The 18,462-nt window shown below is 41.1% G+C and overlaps 1 protein-coding gene across 2 annotated transcripts in view; it reads right to left on the reverse strand.

Moving 5' to 3' along the window:
- The window catches only part of LOC136862822 (guanine nucleotide exchange factor C9orf72), a 211,359-nt gene that overhangs the window by 150,257 nt on the left and 42,640 nt on the right, over positions 1 to 18,462 (reverse strand). For both annotated transcript variants that reach the window (XM_067139086.2, XM_067139084.2), the window contains 2 exons: positions 7,050 to 8,523; positions 1,002 to 1,235 (listed from right to left, as the gene is read on the reverse strand). In XM_067139086.2, the coding sequence (XP_066995187.2) occupies positions 1,002 to 1,235; positions 7,050 to 7,901 (1,086 nt within the window). In that variant the 5' untranslated portion in view covers positions 7,902 to 8,523. The remainder of the gene's footprint in view (positions 1 to 1,001; positions 1,236 to 7,049; positions 8,524 to 18,462) is intronic.

The following is an 18,462-nucleotide window of genomic DNA, read 5'->3' on the forward strand; positions in this document are numbered from 1 at the left end:
ATTAGATGATTCTTGGACTGAATGCATATTCCCTGAAAGTAATGTTGTCTATCCCCACCATTTTTATCAAATCCCAGGGCCTAAACACGTAGACCTACCTCATTCTGATGCTCCGCCCATAGAATATTTCACTCTGTTCTTTACACTTTCATTTCTGACACTATTAGTTGATTTTGTATGTTGTTCTGATCTTCTGGGCTGTTCTGTAGTAACAAATACTGCTACTAGACACAGTTCTCTCAAATGATAACTATTACTCTCTCAAAATTCATAAAATATTCAATCGTTGACAGGTTACACTGTTCGTGTCTTTCCCTCCACATGTTCAATGTTTTAGGAAATTAGTTTATAAATTGTAAAGTAGACCTACATTAACAACATAAATTGGTATATATGATCCCAGATATGAGTTAAGATTAAATATCTTCACTTAGTCACTTTGGGTTTAGTGTAAAATGTGCTAATTAATTTCAAATTATGTTTTTCCTTTTTTTAAATAAAAAATAATAATATTTTGTTCACATTATTCCACGAAATTTTGTTTTTTGAAATGCAAGTCACATGTTTATATTCCTTGGAGTATATCAAGCTCACATACCAAATTTTACCTCCATATCTTTTTAAATGAGACGTAAATAAAATATTTTATACAGTGATGCAAAATCCATTGAAAAATGCTTGGTATTCTATGCATATGATGACCTATTATGGGTCGGCATCCAAAGGGTTAAGACAGTAATTGTAAGCTGCCAGATCTATTACTCGAGTCCTATGTATTTTTCACAGCTACACCTCCAGAATCAGAAAAAGTATTCTTCAACTGAACCAAACTGGTGGGAAAATTTAAGGAAATATGAAAGTAGAATACCAAACAGACAACTGAGGTTAATGAATTCACTCAATATGGGCATGACTGCAGTGGTATTTAGAAGACTATTTTGCTTTAAACAAAACATTCACATGAATGTTTTCTAGCTTAACTGTAGAAAGAAAATGCTCACTGAATTGATATCCATGGGGGATGTTCCCATGACAACAGTACAGCCAAACGTTTGAAGATGCGATGTTAAGGCACGCTCCAGAAGAGGATGACTTAAGATGTCTGCACTGCATGCTAAAGTTGCTGTTCCAAGTCCACAAACTCCAAGGGAAAACACCGTGTGACACAAATCCATCACCCAGTGGTTCAGTATAGCAATGCTGGAGTTCTCCAATCCACCACTTGATGACAGGTACTGCATTCAAAATTATTCTTTAGAATAAAGTTCAACAATACATATAATTAGGACCAGTCACAAAATATAGAGCACAAGAATTCAGTGAGGCCTTACATCTAATAAACCAACTTAATATTGGGTTCCACATGTCAACAACAGAGCGTTATATTTCATCATCGATATCCAACTAGAGAGACTTTCACTCCACAAGATAAACATTGAACTATGTTATACAGGTGTCCTTGAAAAAGGTTCCAATATTTACAGAGGAGGCAGCACGCAACAAACGAAGGGGGAAAAAAAAGTATCTTTGGAATTATGGTCCGCACCACTACTATCAATGATCACGATTTTCCAATAATTTACAGAGGGTCGTATGCAACAAAAGACAGAAATACGTTTCTACTTAATGATTGGTCGTAAATGACTGCAGGTAGGGACCCTCTTCGGAGGTAGCCCTGCCCAAGGATTGGCGCCCCTGCCTATGTGAGTCCCAGAGCACACTGACCCAGTGTGTAGCATCTGGTAAGGGTCCCAGCTCAGGGTTACGAGTGAAGCCCTCAACGGAATCTACAGCAGAGAAGATGGACTTCTGAATGGTGGAGATTGCGGAAGAGGCAGCCCAGTGCTTAGGGAATAATATAAGTACACTTGGCATCAGCAGCGTCTGTTTCCCATGTCAGGGGCGGCTGTAAGGGCGTCTGTTCCCCATGTAAGGGGCGGCCTAAATAATTGCTGGCAGTAGCTCTAAAATGCCTTTGGGAGTGGCGACCCCATTGTAATCAACGCACCTGAATAAGATTCGGAGTGGCCAACCCTGAAGGCGTTTAGTCTTCACCCCTAGTAAATTTCTTTACTAGTTCGCATACGATGATAAACAACGACGCAATTGTCACTACCCCAGGGAGTATCCAATCTCCCGTCACCAATGGTGGCGCATTCAGGCCTTCGGATTCTGGGGAGCCTGACCTCATCGTGCGGGGAAAGTCGGAGTTCCCCAATATCACCAACCTATTGAGACCCAAAACTGTCACACACTTTGGAACCATCAATATTCAAACCCTCTGTAAGACCGGAAAACTCAAGCAATTGACGGACATCCTGCATAAACGCAAAATTGCAATAACAGCAGTCCAAGAAACCCGATTTACTGATGATGTGGCTTTTGAGTCAGAAGGTTATAGAGTAATCAAGGGGAAACCAGCATCTAAGAACACACATGGCTCCAGCGTTTTTGGTACAGCTTTTTTAGTACGACGTGATATAATGGATTCTGTCATCGGATTTACATCAGCTAGCGAACGCATCTCTGTGTTATCTCTAAGATGTGGCAACAAGGGATACTCTATTGTAAATGCACATGCTCCAGTTAATGATGACAATAAGAAGAACCCTGAAAAGGTCGAAAGTTTCTGGCAGATGCTAGAAGACGAGATCGGTAAGATCCTCGGTCACCATGTCAAAATACTCGTAGGTGACTTCAACGCTCAACTGGGAAAAGAACGACAGTACCAAGATATACTGGGGCCTTACACAGCACATAGACGAACAAATACCAACGGCAAGCGCTTAATTGAACTGTGTAGATTACATCAGTTGAAGATCATGTCCACAGTTTTCCCCAGAAAGCCAAAATATCAGACCACCTGGCAATCACCGAACGCAGCTATAGGATCATTTCAAATCGATCATGTTGCAATCAGTGTAAAATGCAGGAAAGAGATCATGAATGTCAGAGTTCGTAAAGGATGGAATGTTGATTCTGACCATTTCTTCACACAAATAAAGACCAGATTACTGCCAAAACGAAATATACCTTCTACCATAGTTCCACCAAGGATTGATCCCCAATTCCTGTCGGAGAATAAAGAATGTTTTGCAACCGACATCTTGCAAAAAGATATGAAAGACTGGAACCAACTGAAGTCCACCATATGCGAAACGACCAATAACCTCGGACAACCTCGAAGGAAGAGACGACATAGATGGTGGAATACTGAATGCGATCTTGCAGTTGATGAGCATGCCGCAGCGTGGACGAAGTGGTACTCGACTAAACGAAAGGAAGATTGGGAGAATTTCAGAATGATGCGGAAACTGTCGAGTAAGACCATCAGACGTGTGGAAAGATCTTACGATCGGTCAAGACTGGAGAAGTTAGATGAAGAATTCAAAATGTACAACACCAGAAACTTTTATCGGGCCTTCAAAGAGGAACTTTCAGGTTATAAACCACAATGTCTTCACTTTAAGAATACAGACGGGGAGTTGGTCACCTGCAACAGCCAGAACGTGGAACTTTTGGCAAACTACTTTGAGCAGCTGCTCAATTGCGAAGAGCCCACGGAAAGATTACCTGTTGAAGATCCTCCAGAGATACACCTCCCATCTAACCCACCAACAATGCAGCAAGTTGCTAATGCCATCGGACATCTTAAGAACTGCAAAGCACCCGGGGAAGATGGCATCATTGCGGAAGCTCTAAAAGCAGGTGGAAATAAGATCACAGAGGCCATACACCAGATCTTGATCGATTGCTGGGAGACTGGCAGGATCCCTGATGACTGGAAATCAGCTATCATACACCCTTTACATAAAAAAGGTGACCACAGTGATGTCAACAACTACCGAGAGATATCTCTGCTGTCAGTAGCATACAAAGTGCTGTCAAGGATTTTACTGGACAATGTAGAAAGCCAATGTGATCGAACGATTGGTGAATATCAAGGAGGATTTCGGCGGGGACGGTCTTGTACCGAGCAGATCTTCAACCTAAAAACCATTCTCCAACTAAAACAAGTAAGGAGTATGAACATCGCTGTGGTTTTCGTCGACTTTAAAAAAGCTTATGATTCCATCGACCGCCAGACACTCTTCTCCGTACTGCAAGAACGAGGTGTTGATTACAACACACGCACCCTCGTCCAACAGACTCTTACGGATACAACATCTAAGGTGAAGTTCAGGGGAGAACTATCTCGGACTTTCAAGATAAAAACTGGAGTACAGCAGGGTGATGGCCTCTCACCCATTCTGTTTAATCTAGTGCTTAATAAAGTCATCAAGAACTGGGAATGTACACTGAGGAATCTAGAAATCAAACCAGTTGCCATTGGAGCCGGGACTCGAAAGATTGAGATCAGGTGCCTAGCATTCGCAGATGACATTGCAATCCTAACCAACAACTCTAAGGATGCTGTCATTGCTATTGAAGCCCTGCACGAGATAGCGGTGAAGGCTGGATTACACATATCGTATGACAAAACTAAGTACTTTGAGACTCGGCATCCCGGTAACCCCCCTTTGACGACCATACATGGAACGATTGGGAAAGTCAATCGCTTCCGCTATCTTGGTGAATGGGTCCACCATAATGGTAGAGACGATACATCCATCCTAGAAAGGTGTAACAAACTCAATGCAGCGTATCAACTATCCCACAACCATTATAATAAGAGGTGCATTTCGAAAAATGCTAAGATCTGTCATTACAAAACTGTTGTCAGACCACAGTTTTTGTACGCCTCAGAGACCCTCCTGATGAACAAAAAAGGCACCATGGATGATCTAGAGAAAGCCGAAAGACGTATCCTCAGGAAAATTCATGGACCGAGATTGCTCCCAGATGGAACCTACAGACTTAAATCGAACAATGAGCTGTATCGACAGTTAGAATCAGCCAATACCAGCATGCGACGTAGGAGGCTTAAGTTCTATGGACACCTACAACGAATGGACAGCAACAGGCTTACCAAGAAGATCTTTTCTTTGGTTAAAAGCTACAAGACTGGAAGCTTGTGGCTTAATGAAGTACTGAAGGACTTGGATTCGGCTGGGATTTCAGATATTGATATAGAAGATCGTTCCAAATTTTGTGCTATGGTACAGTCTTGGACCCCACCACCTAGAGTTCCTAGAAGTCGGAAGCCCCTTTCACAGGAGAGAAAGGAGAAATTATCAGCAGGGCTCAAGAGATATTGGGAACAAAGAAGAGCATCGAGGAAGAACTAGTCACCAGCGCTCCTTAGTGGGCTTAAATCAATAATAATAATAACTGCAAATGTAATAAATAAATAATGGATCACTGGACCATTTCCACTGTAGTGTTAGGCGACACCTAACACAGGTCTTCCATGAGCGATGGATTGGTCGTAGAGAGCCAATAACTTGGCCTGTCCATTCGTCTGAACTTAAACCTTTAGATTTTTGGCTCTGGGGACATGTAAAGCCCATGGCGTATGCAGTCGCCATAAATGATGTGGATACACTAAAACAATGTGTGTTCAATGCCTGTGATGCAATCTGGCAACAGCTAGGAGTGTTCCACTGAATGTGCGATTCCATGCGACATAGGGTGGAGGGATGCACTGCAATGGATGGTGGTCACAACGAACACATGTTGTGAAGAGTAGAACAAAGATATGGTGATCTTGATGGTAATGGTAGCAGACCATAACTCTGATGATATTGGGTTTGTGACCAACGATCACAGGACCTTTTTCTCTTCGTGTAATGCATGCTGCCTCCTCTGTAAACACTAGAACCTTTTCCAAGGACACCCTGTATATTCATTTTCTAAATATTTAATTTGTTATGTTTTATTATGAAATGAAAACAGTACAATCTATTTCTTATCACAAAGAAATAAGTCCATATAGCTCAAATTTCCTCATTTCTTATAAATAGCACTAGGTTATCAACAAAAATTCCTAATAGCTTCTCAGTATCAATTCTTCATCAAAACTGACAGTAATTTGTAACTATCCACTTACAGGATTCCTCTAGATCCAGGAACCCTTTTCCTATCACTGTTGGCAAGATATTGAAGAACAATACAGAATGAATGAAACAATTCAATAAACTTATCAGTTACATAACACAGGGAAGATGATAATTATGTAAAATCACAAACTGTGAATTGTGCATTTATTGTTCAAAACAACTATTTATAAATAGCTAAATATTCACACTGGATTATAGAAGTGAGAATACATACTAAAAACTAACAGTATAAGACGATTTTAAATTGGACTTCTTATGGAAAAGTGTATAAAAAGTTTGGAAACATCCTGGTGAATAATAACACACCTTGCAAAGAACATTGATAGTGGGATCTTATGAGAGTTGTTCCACTGGGGCTAAGTTTCCTAATAACCTATGTTTTCTGCTATGTATCAGCTTCTATGGTCCTCCAGGCAACTTCCTTTTTCCACAATTTTCCCTCAACTTCAGGAAATCCTGCCAATTCACCTTGCAATTTCCTATGAAGACAATCCGTCTTATTTGTAGTCTGTAATCTGTACCTGCTTAAAGGAGGACAATAGTTAATTCCAACCTACTTGACTTCACCCTATAAAATTCAGAGACAAAGAGGGGGGTGAAGAGAACAGTATTCCTATCAACAAAAGAGAGAAAGAGAGAGCGGGGGTAGGGAGTGACCTCACATTTTGCAACAGTAAGAATGTATATTCCGTTACTGAAGTTTACCAATAAATAATCTGGCAATGCTGTATGTTCTAGAAATGTTGTGTTCCTGTTTATATTGCATAACCAGTTTATGCTTGGGTTCTTTACCATGAGAGTACACCATAAAAACATAGTGGTCTTATCAATATGCAATGCACCTTATAAATGATCTGCATTATTCAGAATTCACAGTACTATAATGCAAAAAGGCAACATGTGAGAAAAAAGTGCTTGTCTGAAATGCTACTGTTATGATGTTGTATTATACTCTATGCCATATGTTGAATTCCTAATGTGCATATATGAATCACATATTATAATAACCAGTCATCCTATATACCTAGACAAAAAAGTAATAAAATTTACCTTGAGGAGTACTCCAACAAGACGTGCAGCCATGCGACGTAACCACTGATGACACATTCGACGCAAATGTAAGAAATATTCATACTGGTCTAAATGAACCACCAATGCCAAGGAAAAAGGTACAAATACACTGGCAGAATGCACATGGAGCACCAATGACTGAATCACTATTTCCAAATCAGGTACAACAAATATATTGCTGTCTCTTTCTTCGTGAATAACATTAGAGGAAGACAGGCTTACACCAGTGTAATTTACAGTGTGACTAGTTACATACTTAATTGCCTTCATTACATTAATATTACATTCTCTGTCATCATGAGCACACACAATCTGTCCAACACCCTTAATATCTGATGCCTCTCTCCTTTCAGGGACACTTTTTATTCTAGTATATTTTAATTCTGGGAGCCAAACGTGTACTGTCTGAGGTCCCATAATATCATCCCATTTTGAAAGGACAATGGAAGAAATAATGTTTTCTTTATCAGCTGGTAAAACATGGGAACACGATGAAAGTGTTGCACCAGAACTTTTCACATGACGGTCTGATTTACGAACAATAGGCGACGTGTTCGATGCTCTTCCTTCCTCGGTGGTACCTCCATTACTGCCTTTATGCACAGGAGACTTGAATGTATTAACACGAATCAAGTGCTTCACTTCATCCTTCACAGTGCATGCAATATTAGCACTCATTGCTACTGAACGAATTGTACCAGTCTCTCTCTGCATTTCGTCATCAGGTTGAGCAAAGCGATCATTTGCACATTCCATACTATCTTCAGCACCAAGATCAACAAAATTATGAATATTACTTGAGTCTAAATTGGTATCCATTATGGCAACCATATTGAAGATTTATATCACAGAATTCATCACAATAAGGATATAAGGAACTGCAGTAGCAACTTTAAGAGATGCATCTTTTGAAAAGGTACAAAATTCAACACACATGTAACAGAATGTTGAAGGTAAAAATATTATTTCACTTTATCATATTCTGAGCGTAGTTATTTCCATGCCAAAAACACTTCTGTGTCGGATACCTTCGATAAAATGACAAAAGCTGGTGAGTTCCCATACTAAGACCCAATTTGCCAACAAATCTAAAAATGTCACAAACCACAAATCATTTTCCATCAGATCTGGTACAGCAAGAAATATAATTCCCAAGCCACAAATAGTAACAATCAAAGCAATATACAATCCTGTCATTCCCAGTAGAATCATGATTGTTTTGTATTAGTAGACAATACAGAGTAATTTTATGTTCGCAAAGCCATTCTTAACACTCTTTCCAAGCAGTTCTGCAATTATTCCCACCAATATGATATTTTGAAATGAAAACTACTCATTAAGTTGGAAGTGAAATGGGATATGTAATTCCATGAATTAAAATTAATTTAAATCTCAGCAAATTATGCTGTAACAGCATAAATCCAGGAGGCCAACAAAGACATCACCAATCCGCCTGCAACAGAAAGAAAAAATAATTTGCAAAAGGCTGTTTGATTCCATTTAGTTATATTTTCAAAGTTTTCTATATATAGTATTTGCCTGAACTCATAAGTTATCTGACACTCAAGGAAATATCTAAAATTCACGATCACCATGAACACTGCACCTACAGTACCAATTAATGTGAAGTAAATCTCCAGTACAGATGAATGAACTCTTTCAAAACAAAACACAATGACAGAAAAAATATCCAAACACCACAAAATAAGGAATGTAAAATACAGAAATTTTGGCAATATTTTTGTCGAGGCAACATTGATTAAAGGTGTACCGGGAGGTACACCCCAACACTGCGCATTCAAATTCAGCGCCTCAAGAACTCCTCTATTGGCAAAACTGTGAAACTGAAACGATGCCTGCTTAAAACTTTACTCTGAAGATGTCACCACTAAAATCTGATATAATGTTGTTATTGTGAAGTTTCCTGAACTGTGTGAATTTCTACTCGTTTTGTTTTCCATTCATCAAGAAGTTTGGATATTCTCTCATGGATGACACTACCAAAAAACTATGATCATGCACCCTGGTGGGTGATATGAGAACTTATAATTCAAAGAAGTTTTGCTTTCATAAGTTTTTTTTTTTCCTGATTGACGTTCATTTGTTTTTGGGTTGGCAATATTTCCTTTTTATTTCTGCCAGTTTTGAATCTAGCCAATCCCCTAATTTCTGTAATTAATTTTCTAGCAATCACTGCCTTCTTCTTTTAAAGTGGCCAATAAAGGTGAGAGGGTGTGGCTAATTTAATCTTGAATGGTCTCGAACTTTCCCCGAGGGTTTATAAACTGCAGATTTTCTCGTCTCTTGGCCAATTGATCGTCATCTTACCGAGTGTGTTCGTCAAGCAGGAAGCAGGAGGTCTCTTCTTCAGCTGCTAGAACTTCTACAAGGTAATGGCTACATAACATTTTTATTTCTTGCTAGCTCCGCAGTTTAACCCGAGGGAAAGGTCCGAACCATTAACTATATAACCGACTTTTCTAAAAATGTAACTCTCTGCCGGCTGTTGTAAAAACTTCATAAAACCTTTAACTGTAAATCGGAGATAGAGAATGAAGTACCCTCTCGAGCTCCCCTTCATTTTGGTCTGAGGTGCCTCATTTTGTAATCTTTCGTTTCTGCAATGTATTAAAGTTATTTCCATCTGAGCAACCTCAGTAGTTTGGGAATAGCCCCTGTTTCATCGGCCAAGTGCCCTATAGGTTTTAAAGTCTTTTTTTTTTTTTTTTTTTTTTTTTTTTTTTTGAGCTCAGTGTTCGACTCCATTCAAACTGTACCCCAGGCTGTTTATTTAACCTGTTCTTTTTCACTAAGGCCCTGTAGGTTGAGTACTAGATACCTCTGTGTAATAAGATTTCTATGTGTAAATAGTGCCTCATAAGGCCAGAGATTATCAGAATTTCATGCAATGTTGCCTTGAGTAGGCTTGAGAAACTGAGAGCCTGTTAGCTCTTTTTCAAAGTTTTGTATGATTAATGAATGCCTCTTGAAGGCTAGATGTTGTAATGTTGGGATCAAGTGCTCTTTGAATTAGGGGACTTCTGCCCTGTTATAAATTTGTGCTCTTTAGTAAATTTGAGCTAGTAGCTCAGCTAATGTAAAGCTAGGGACTTAAAGCCCAAAGTGTTAAGATTCTGTATCTTGGATTTTTTTCCATCTTGTTTAATGATTGCTACTTGTACCTGTAAAAATTGTTAAGTTTGACATTTTTGAAAATATAACCTTCAGTTTTAAATTCAATTTTTGACATTGTAGTTAGATCCATTCATCCCGGCACCTTCTTTCACCTCTGCAATCCACAAAAAACCACGGAACAAAAGGTACAAGACTACAGATTAATATCTGCACAAAAAGTCATCGCAAATATGCCATGCTGGTCCATTAATAAACGGTGTAATCGCCTGACTGTTGAATGCAGGCATGCAAATGTGCATGCATCGTGACAACAGGTCCCCGATGTCGGCTTGTAGGATGGAGTTCCATGCCTGTTGCACCTGGTCGGTCAATAGAAGGATGGTTAATGCCAGTTGTGGATGACGCTGGAGTTGTCGTCCAATGATGTTCCAAACGTGCTCAATTGGGGACAGATCAGGGGATCGAGCAGGCCAAGGCAACAAGTCAACACTCTGTAGAGCACGTTGGGTTACAACAGCGGCATGAGGACGTGCATCATCCTGTTGGAAAACACCCCTGGGAATGCTGTTCATGAATTGCAGCACAACAGGTCGAATCACCAAATGGACCTACATATCTGCACTCAGGGTATGAGGGATAACCACGAGAGTGCTCCTGTTGTCATCGGAAATTGCTCCCCAGACCAGAACTCCTGGTATAGGTCAAGTGTATCGACGCCGCAGACAGGTGGAATGCAGGCGCTCACCTGACCTCCTTCCAACCAACACACGGCCATCACTGGCACCAAAGTAGAACCAGCTTTCATTGGAAAACACAACAGACCTACACTCAATCCTTCAATGAGTTCTCGATTGACACCTCCAGAGGTGCCAACCTTTGATGTGGATTGTCAGTAATCGCCCTTCGCCCCCGAGAAAAATTTTGAGTCAAATCCAAAGCATGCTCCCCCCTTCTTGATAATGACACCCCTTTTGCCCTTCCCTCTAGCAATCTATCCGAAAGTATATCATATTACACAATAACATTAGCACACAACCTGTTAGTTATGTGATAAAACATTCCTTGTAGCTTTTCAGTGTAGGTTTTCTTGAAGCATCCTTCCCACTCTGATGGCATTTTCGTCTTCTGAACCATAAGCAATTCCAGTGCAGATGTACTTAATGTAGGCCTCACTTCTTTCTCAATCTTTCTGTCAACTGTCAGTGCACTTAACACAGCAAATACAACATTATTGAAGGATTTATAGTGGAGAAGAGCAGCGCTTGAGCTCCTTCATTCACAATGTATTTTACAATGCTTATGGGTAGCAAAAGGAAATCACGATCGAATAAGTATCATTGCCAATTCACAAGCATTGAAATGAGGACGATTTAGGAGAAATGTTCAATCCTTTCGAGCCTTTTGCCTTTTCTTTTTTCCCGTTGAAAATAATTTTTCCTGATAATGTCAGCTTTTCCGTAATAATTTCCCCTTTGACCGTAATTCCGTAATCGTGAGGTAAAATCCGTACTAATTACGGACAATCCGTAATAATTGGCACCACTGCACCACTGAAGTCGCAGACAGCGGTGGTTTGGGGTAAGTGGAATGCAAGCCGCAGGGCGTCTGGCTAAAAACTGTCCTTCAAGCAACCGATTTCGAACAGTTTGTGTGTCACTGTAGTGTCAACTGCTGCTCAAATTGCTGCTGCAGACGCAGACCGCTGTGCCACAACCATATGCCAAATACGGCGGTCCTACCTCTCAGTGGTGCCACGTCCAGAGCCCGGTCTTTTTGCAAGCGCACCTTCTCGTGACCACTGCTGCCAGCCATGCATGAACAATAGAGACACTCCTGGCAAGTCGTTCCGCAATAGCGCAGAAAGAAAATCCACCTTCATGTAGCCCTATTATATGGCCTCTTTCAACCACAGTGAGCTGTTGATACTGGCCTCTTCATCGTTAAAGGCATTCTTGACCCACTGAAGAGTCACTCCGTTCAATCTCACAGGTAACTAACGCTCTCACTTAGTACAGCCCATATTTAAAGCAAACCTGATGTGCAACTTCATGGGGCCGCTACTAGTGCCATGCTAATGTGATTTGCGGGAAATTTGAATCAACGACATCTTTCAGATACATAAATACACCTACCAACGTTCGATAATCTAGCACAACCCCTTCTTGGAGTTTGGGTATGTTTTTCCGCCAGTGTATAATGAACTAGTACAAAAATAGCAGGCCTGAAATTTCCATTGCAGGAGAAATCATACAATTCAAGTTAATGTAGTTAAGTCATAGTTATTCTGCAAAAAAAGTCCTGGAAAGAATTTAAGCTAGCTGATAAGTATATCTCTGGTTTTTATGGATTTTAAAAAATTATTGTTTCATGTGAGATATCAAAGCAAGCAGGCTTTTAGTTTAAATGATTGCTGACATTGTAATCATAGCCACAGGACCTACAGTTATTCATGGAAGGGATATGACTTTTCATTTTTAGAATCCCACGTTCACTGGCTGGAATTCAAACCACGGCTGTCATGAAGAGAAACCAGTAACCATGCTACTTGGCTATTACACCTCCTCCCAATATAAGAAATCAGGAATTTTCACAACACTGCAGTATATTGGCGAACACAGTTATATCATTTGGTATTAAAGTCGGCACAAAGGAAGACGCCATTATGCCTTAAAACTATAAAACATGTAGTCTTATAACCTTGTTTACTTACAGTTCTCTAAGAATGTACTACCCAATGGCATTCTTCACTGAGTAAATAAACCAAGCAAGCCTGGAGAAATATATACATACATACATACATACATACATACATACATCTTCATTATAGACTGTCATGCCTCACAGCGTTATTCCAGCAAGCTTCTGCGAATTTACTAAATGTCATCACAATCCTCTATTTGTAACTAGCTCTGTGGCCTCATTTAGTTCTATACTTCTTACCTTCAAATCATTAGAAACCAAGTCTAATCACTGTTGTCTTGGCCTCCCCCTAATTCTTTTACTTTTACCCTCCATGAAATGAAAATCCACAGCCTGTATCCAGTCATTCGACCGGGCCAAGAATGGAATGAATGAAGCCCACATCTAGCAGTGGGGATAGGAAATGTCCCGGCTGCCGAAGCCTGTTGCACTCCTCTGCAGCAATGATAAATGGCTGACAGACGAAATGTTAATGGAGTGTGCTGCTGGAATGAAAGATGACAGGGAAAACCGGAGTACCCGGAGAAAAACCTGTCCCGCCTCTGCTTCGTCCAGCACAAATCTCACATGGGGTGATCGGGATTTGAACCACGGTATGCAGCAGTGAGAGGCTGGCGCTGTAGTAGTTCCTAACTCCTTTACTAAATTAAAATATATAAAACTGCATTTAAATGGAAAATTATGTAAATTAATATTAAATAAAATACACAATCGTCTCACACTTAGTTCTTACCTGCTTACTTACACATACGTTATTTGAAGGGCGCCAGGTACAACTCAGTGCAGCAATAAGAGAATAAATGAGATTCTTGAATATCTCTAGGGTGTGGGGTAATAAGCTTACTTGTGACAACATACCATATAAGTTCTGGAAAAAGGAGATTAGCGTTCAGTTTCCCCATTAAATTTGAGGTTAAGAAATTTTTTTTACTGTTTAAATAAAATGATGAATTAATTTGATAGAACAAAACAAATTCTTGAAATAATTTCAATAAACATAGTGAGAACTGCTGCGATTAAAACAGAAGAGAATATAAAATTATGACATTCCAACTGAAAGAAACTAGGCATGAATTTGAATTCTTCTTGACCGGACATTAAACAATTATACACAAAATTTATCCCTCACCGGTTCACTTGACTGTACCTTCAACACTTTTGAGTGTAATTACGACGTATTCCTTTGAATTGGTATTTTTTTTTTTGCTATGGGCATTACGTCGCACCGACACAGATAGGTCTTATGGCGACGATGGGATAGGAAAGGCCTAGGAGTTGGAAGGAAGTGGCCATGGCCTTAATTAAGGTACAGCCCCAGCATTTGCCTGGTGTGAAAATGGGAAACCACGGAAAACCATCTTCAGGGCTGCCGACAGGGGGATTCGAACCTACTATCTCCCGGATGCAAGCTCACAGCCGTGCGCCTCTACGCGCATGGCCAACTCGCCCGGTGAATTGGTATTTGCTGTAGATGTATGAAGCCTAATTTGGTGATGTATCCTTTTTGTTTCACTGACGACTCTGACGACTAAGCATCCATGTGATGACTTCTTGGAAAGTCTATCCTTCTACAACTTCGTGGTAAGCCTTCCCATCCGTATCTTCAACTAAGTGACCGACCAACTGTGGCCTCACTCTCTCAATGACCAGTGACTAATGACTCACTGAGTCCTCTACTTCCCGTAGACTCTCGTTGACTTAATGACCGAGTGAGGCCTCTCCATCTCGTTCACTCAATGAATGTTCACTTATCCATTTGACTTCTTCACTGTACACCTTCCGTTTAACTAATGACTAATGACCGACTGAGGCCTCTCCATCTCGTTCACTCAATGACCAACTGTGGCCTCTATTTCCAAATGAATAATGACTGATGCTACAATATGCAGCCACCTTTTATAGACGTTACTTGACACACCTACGCAATCTCCAGGAATAAATATGATCTACTCCCACCTCGTGACAAATGTTACACCCTATCGTGAAACCGCCGGCGGCACCCTGGGTATCTCTAAGAAAATGAGCTCACCGCTAAATGCTCACGCTGACGTAGCAATGACTCTGCAGTTACTCCAGCAGTATTTTGCAATATTATAATGTCACAAGTTATTGCACACACTACATCCACATCTGATATACAGCAATTCTTACTGTACATGTTTTTAGTGTTAATCTACACACACATATACATAACAATTTGACTACAATCACGCAAGCGACAAGCATTGCAGAATTGAATTGAACAAAAATAATAGTTACAATAATAGTAATAATATCACAGATAAAATAATAATAATAATAATAATAATAGCACAGTTAATAATAATAATAATAATAATAATAATAATAAAATACACATATCATCTTGTAACGGGATTTGAACCGTTACAGTGCGCTGCTGCCCGAGCCACGGAGGCTCTTCTTTTACCCTCCATGACCCAGTCAAATATTCTCCTCCATTCACCCCAATGACCCCACCACCTAAGCCAGTTTATGGGCACAGCTTCGTTAATCGAGTTCATTCTTAACTTAGCCTGAGTCCCCAGCTTTCACTACCACAAAGCAAAGTTGGTCTGAAGAATAAAATACTTGAAATTATCTACCTGTTCCAGCTTTGTATTACCAAACCAACATTCAATTCTCTTCAATTTCCTTATCTACCGACATCACTTTAGTCTTGGAAAGGCTAATTTTTACACTGACTGACAGAGCAAATGCAACACCAGGAAGGAGTGGTTCGAAAGGGATGAAAGTTGGAGAAAAAACAGAGACGGCACGGACGAATAATTGATGTTTATTTCAAACCGATATGCAGGTTACACAATGCGCACGGCATCGACTCAGTAGGATGTAGGACCACCGTGAGCGGCGATGCATGCAGAAACCCGTCGAGGTACAGAGTCAATAAGAGTGCGGATGGTGTCCTGAGGGATGGTTCTCCATTCTCTGTCAACCATTTGCCACAGTTGGTCGTCCGTACGAGGCTGGGGCAGAGTTTGCAAACGGCGTCCAATGAGATCCCTCACGTGTTCGATTGGTGAGAGATCCGGAGAGTACGCTGGCCACGGAAGCATCTGTACACCTCGTAGAGCCTGTTGGGAGATGCGAGCAGTGTGTGGGCGGGCATTATCCTGCTGAAACAGAGCATTGGGCAGCCCCTGAAGGTACGGGAGTGCCACCGGCCGCAACACATGCTGCACGTAGCGGTGGGCATTTAACGTGCCTTGAATACGCACTAGAGGTGACGTGAAATCATACGCAATAGCGCCCCAAACCATGATGCCGCGTTGTCTAGCGGTAGGGCGATCCACAGTTACTGCCGGATTTGACCTTTCTCCACGCCGACGCCACACTCGTCTGCGGTGACTATCACTGACAGAACAGAAGCGTGACTCATCGGAGAACACGACGTTCCGCCATTCCCTCATCCAAGTCGCTCTAGCCCGGCACCATGCCAGGCGTGCACGTCTATGCTGTGGAGTCAATGGTAGTCTTCTGAGCAGACGCCGGGAGTGCAGGCCTCCTTCAACCAATCGACGGGAAATTGTTCTCGTCGATACTGGAACAGCCAGGGTGTCTTGCACATGCTGAAGAATGGCGGTTGACTTGGCGTGCGGAGCTGCCACCGCTTGGCGGCGGATGCGCCGATCCTCGCGTGCTTACGTCACTCGGGCTGCGCCTGGACCCCTCGCACGTGCCACATGTCCCTGCGCCAACCATCTTCGCCACAGGCACTGCACCGTGGACACATCCCTATGGGTATCGGCTGCGATTTGACAAAGCGACCAACCTGCCCTTCTCAGCCCGATCACCACACCCCTCGTAAAGTCGTCTGTCTGCTGGAAATGCCTCCGTTGACGGCGGCCTGGCATTCTTAGCTACACACACGACAACACGTTCTACAATGACTGTCGGTTGAGAAATCACGGTACGAAGTGGGCCATTCGCCAACACCGTGTCCCATTTATCGTTCGCTACGTGCGCAGCACAGCGGCGCATTTCACATCATGAGCATACCTCAGTGACGTCAGTCTACCCTGCAATTGGCATAAAGTTCTGACCACTCCTTCTTGGTGTTGCATTTGCTCTGTCAGTCAGTGTATATCATACTCATTGCACCTATTTTCCAATTCCAGGCTTTCACCACTATCTGCCATTAAATCCAATTCATTGGCACAGGCCAAACTGCTTACTATACCTCACTGAATCCCTCCTTGCCACATTATACCTTTCAGCTGATGATCCATGTAAACTATGAACAACAAACGTGAAAGATTATAGGCTTGTCTAACCCCTGTAAGTACCTCAAACCAGTAACTCATTCTACCATCAATTCTCACCACAGTCCAATCGTCAAAGTAAATGCCTTTGATTGCAGTTAATAAACTATTCTTAATCCCACAGTCCCCCAGTACGGCAAGAATATTTTCCCTTGGTACACTTCTCTAAATCTATGGAAAATAATCATAACTGTCTCTTCCTCTCAGAGCATATTTCAATTATCCAGCACATACTAAAAATCTGATGCTGAGAGCCCCTCTGTGGTCTGAAACAACACTGGTTTTCATCCAACTTGCACTCAACCACTGATCGCACCTTCCCTTGCAAAATGCCAGTGAAACACATTGGCCTGGTTTAATCAATCTCAGTTAAAAGAGCACTAACATGCTGTTTGTTAACACAGCGTAAAAATTTAGCAACACATTAAGATTCTTGCATTCACCCAACCATTTCCTGGGAACTGTTGGCTAACATGGTGTTAACTCTCCCAATAGTCACAATTAGTGAGAATTTAGAAGGCAGTGGCAGAACTACATAGTTTGTGAGCGCGCTTTAATGTGCTTTTGTTTGAATACAGCTGTAAACCAAGGTGCATGAAGTCAACATTTATTTGAAATTTTTGTCTTGATCGTGAATTTTTTGTTGCTCTATAGCTCAATATGAAAAAAAAAAAAGCCGAGAAGAGAATGTGTGGTTCAAATTTCTTTTACTTTGGAAATTATTTCCAATTATATACCAAGGGTTCTCCCTAGGAACTTTTTAATAGGCATACCACCCTGCTGTTTTTACAGACCGCCCAGCTAACATAACTTAGATATATGCTTGTTTCATAATGTTAATACATTTTTGAGTCAAATTAAAATGTAAATACTGAAAAACTGTATATTTAAACGATAAATCTACATTATTATCAGCACAACTGCATCAATTACATCCCGAGTTCAAATGTTCAGCTTGACTATCATGTAGTAACGTGCGCAAGCGGTGTCCGGATTAGCATGCGAGCACTAGATTCCGTATAGCACTCTACAGCAACCGAGCGGTAAGACCCGGTGCTACATGATGATGAACGGCAGCAGAACACGAGAAGTTCAAAATACCGCACTCTTATGTCTTGTTCATGATAACATTAAGATAGTTCAATTTTGCAGTTAATGTTTACCTGTCTGATATTGTTAATGCTCTGAGGGGAATAAACTGAAATTTGATCATATTAATTTTTTACGCAGTATTTCCCGCCCGGCAGCTTATTCCTGCCACCCGGCTGGCGAAAATT

Source organism: Anabrus simplex, chromosome 2 (genome assembly GCF_040414725.1).
Source record: "Anabrus simplex isolate iqAnaSimp1 chromosome 2, ASM4041472v1, whole genome shotgun sequence".
Classification (NCBI taxonomy): domain Eukaryota; kingdom Metazoa; phylum Arthropoda; class Insecta; order Orthoptera; family Tettigoniidae; genus Anabrus; species Anabrus simplex.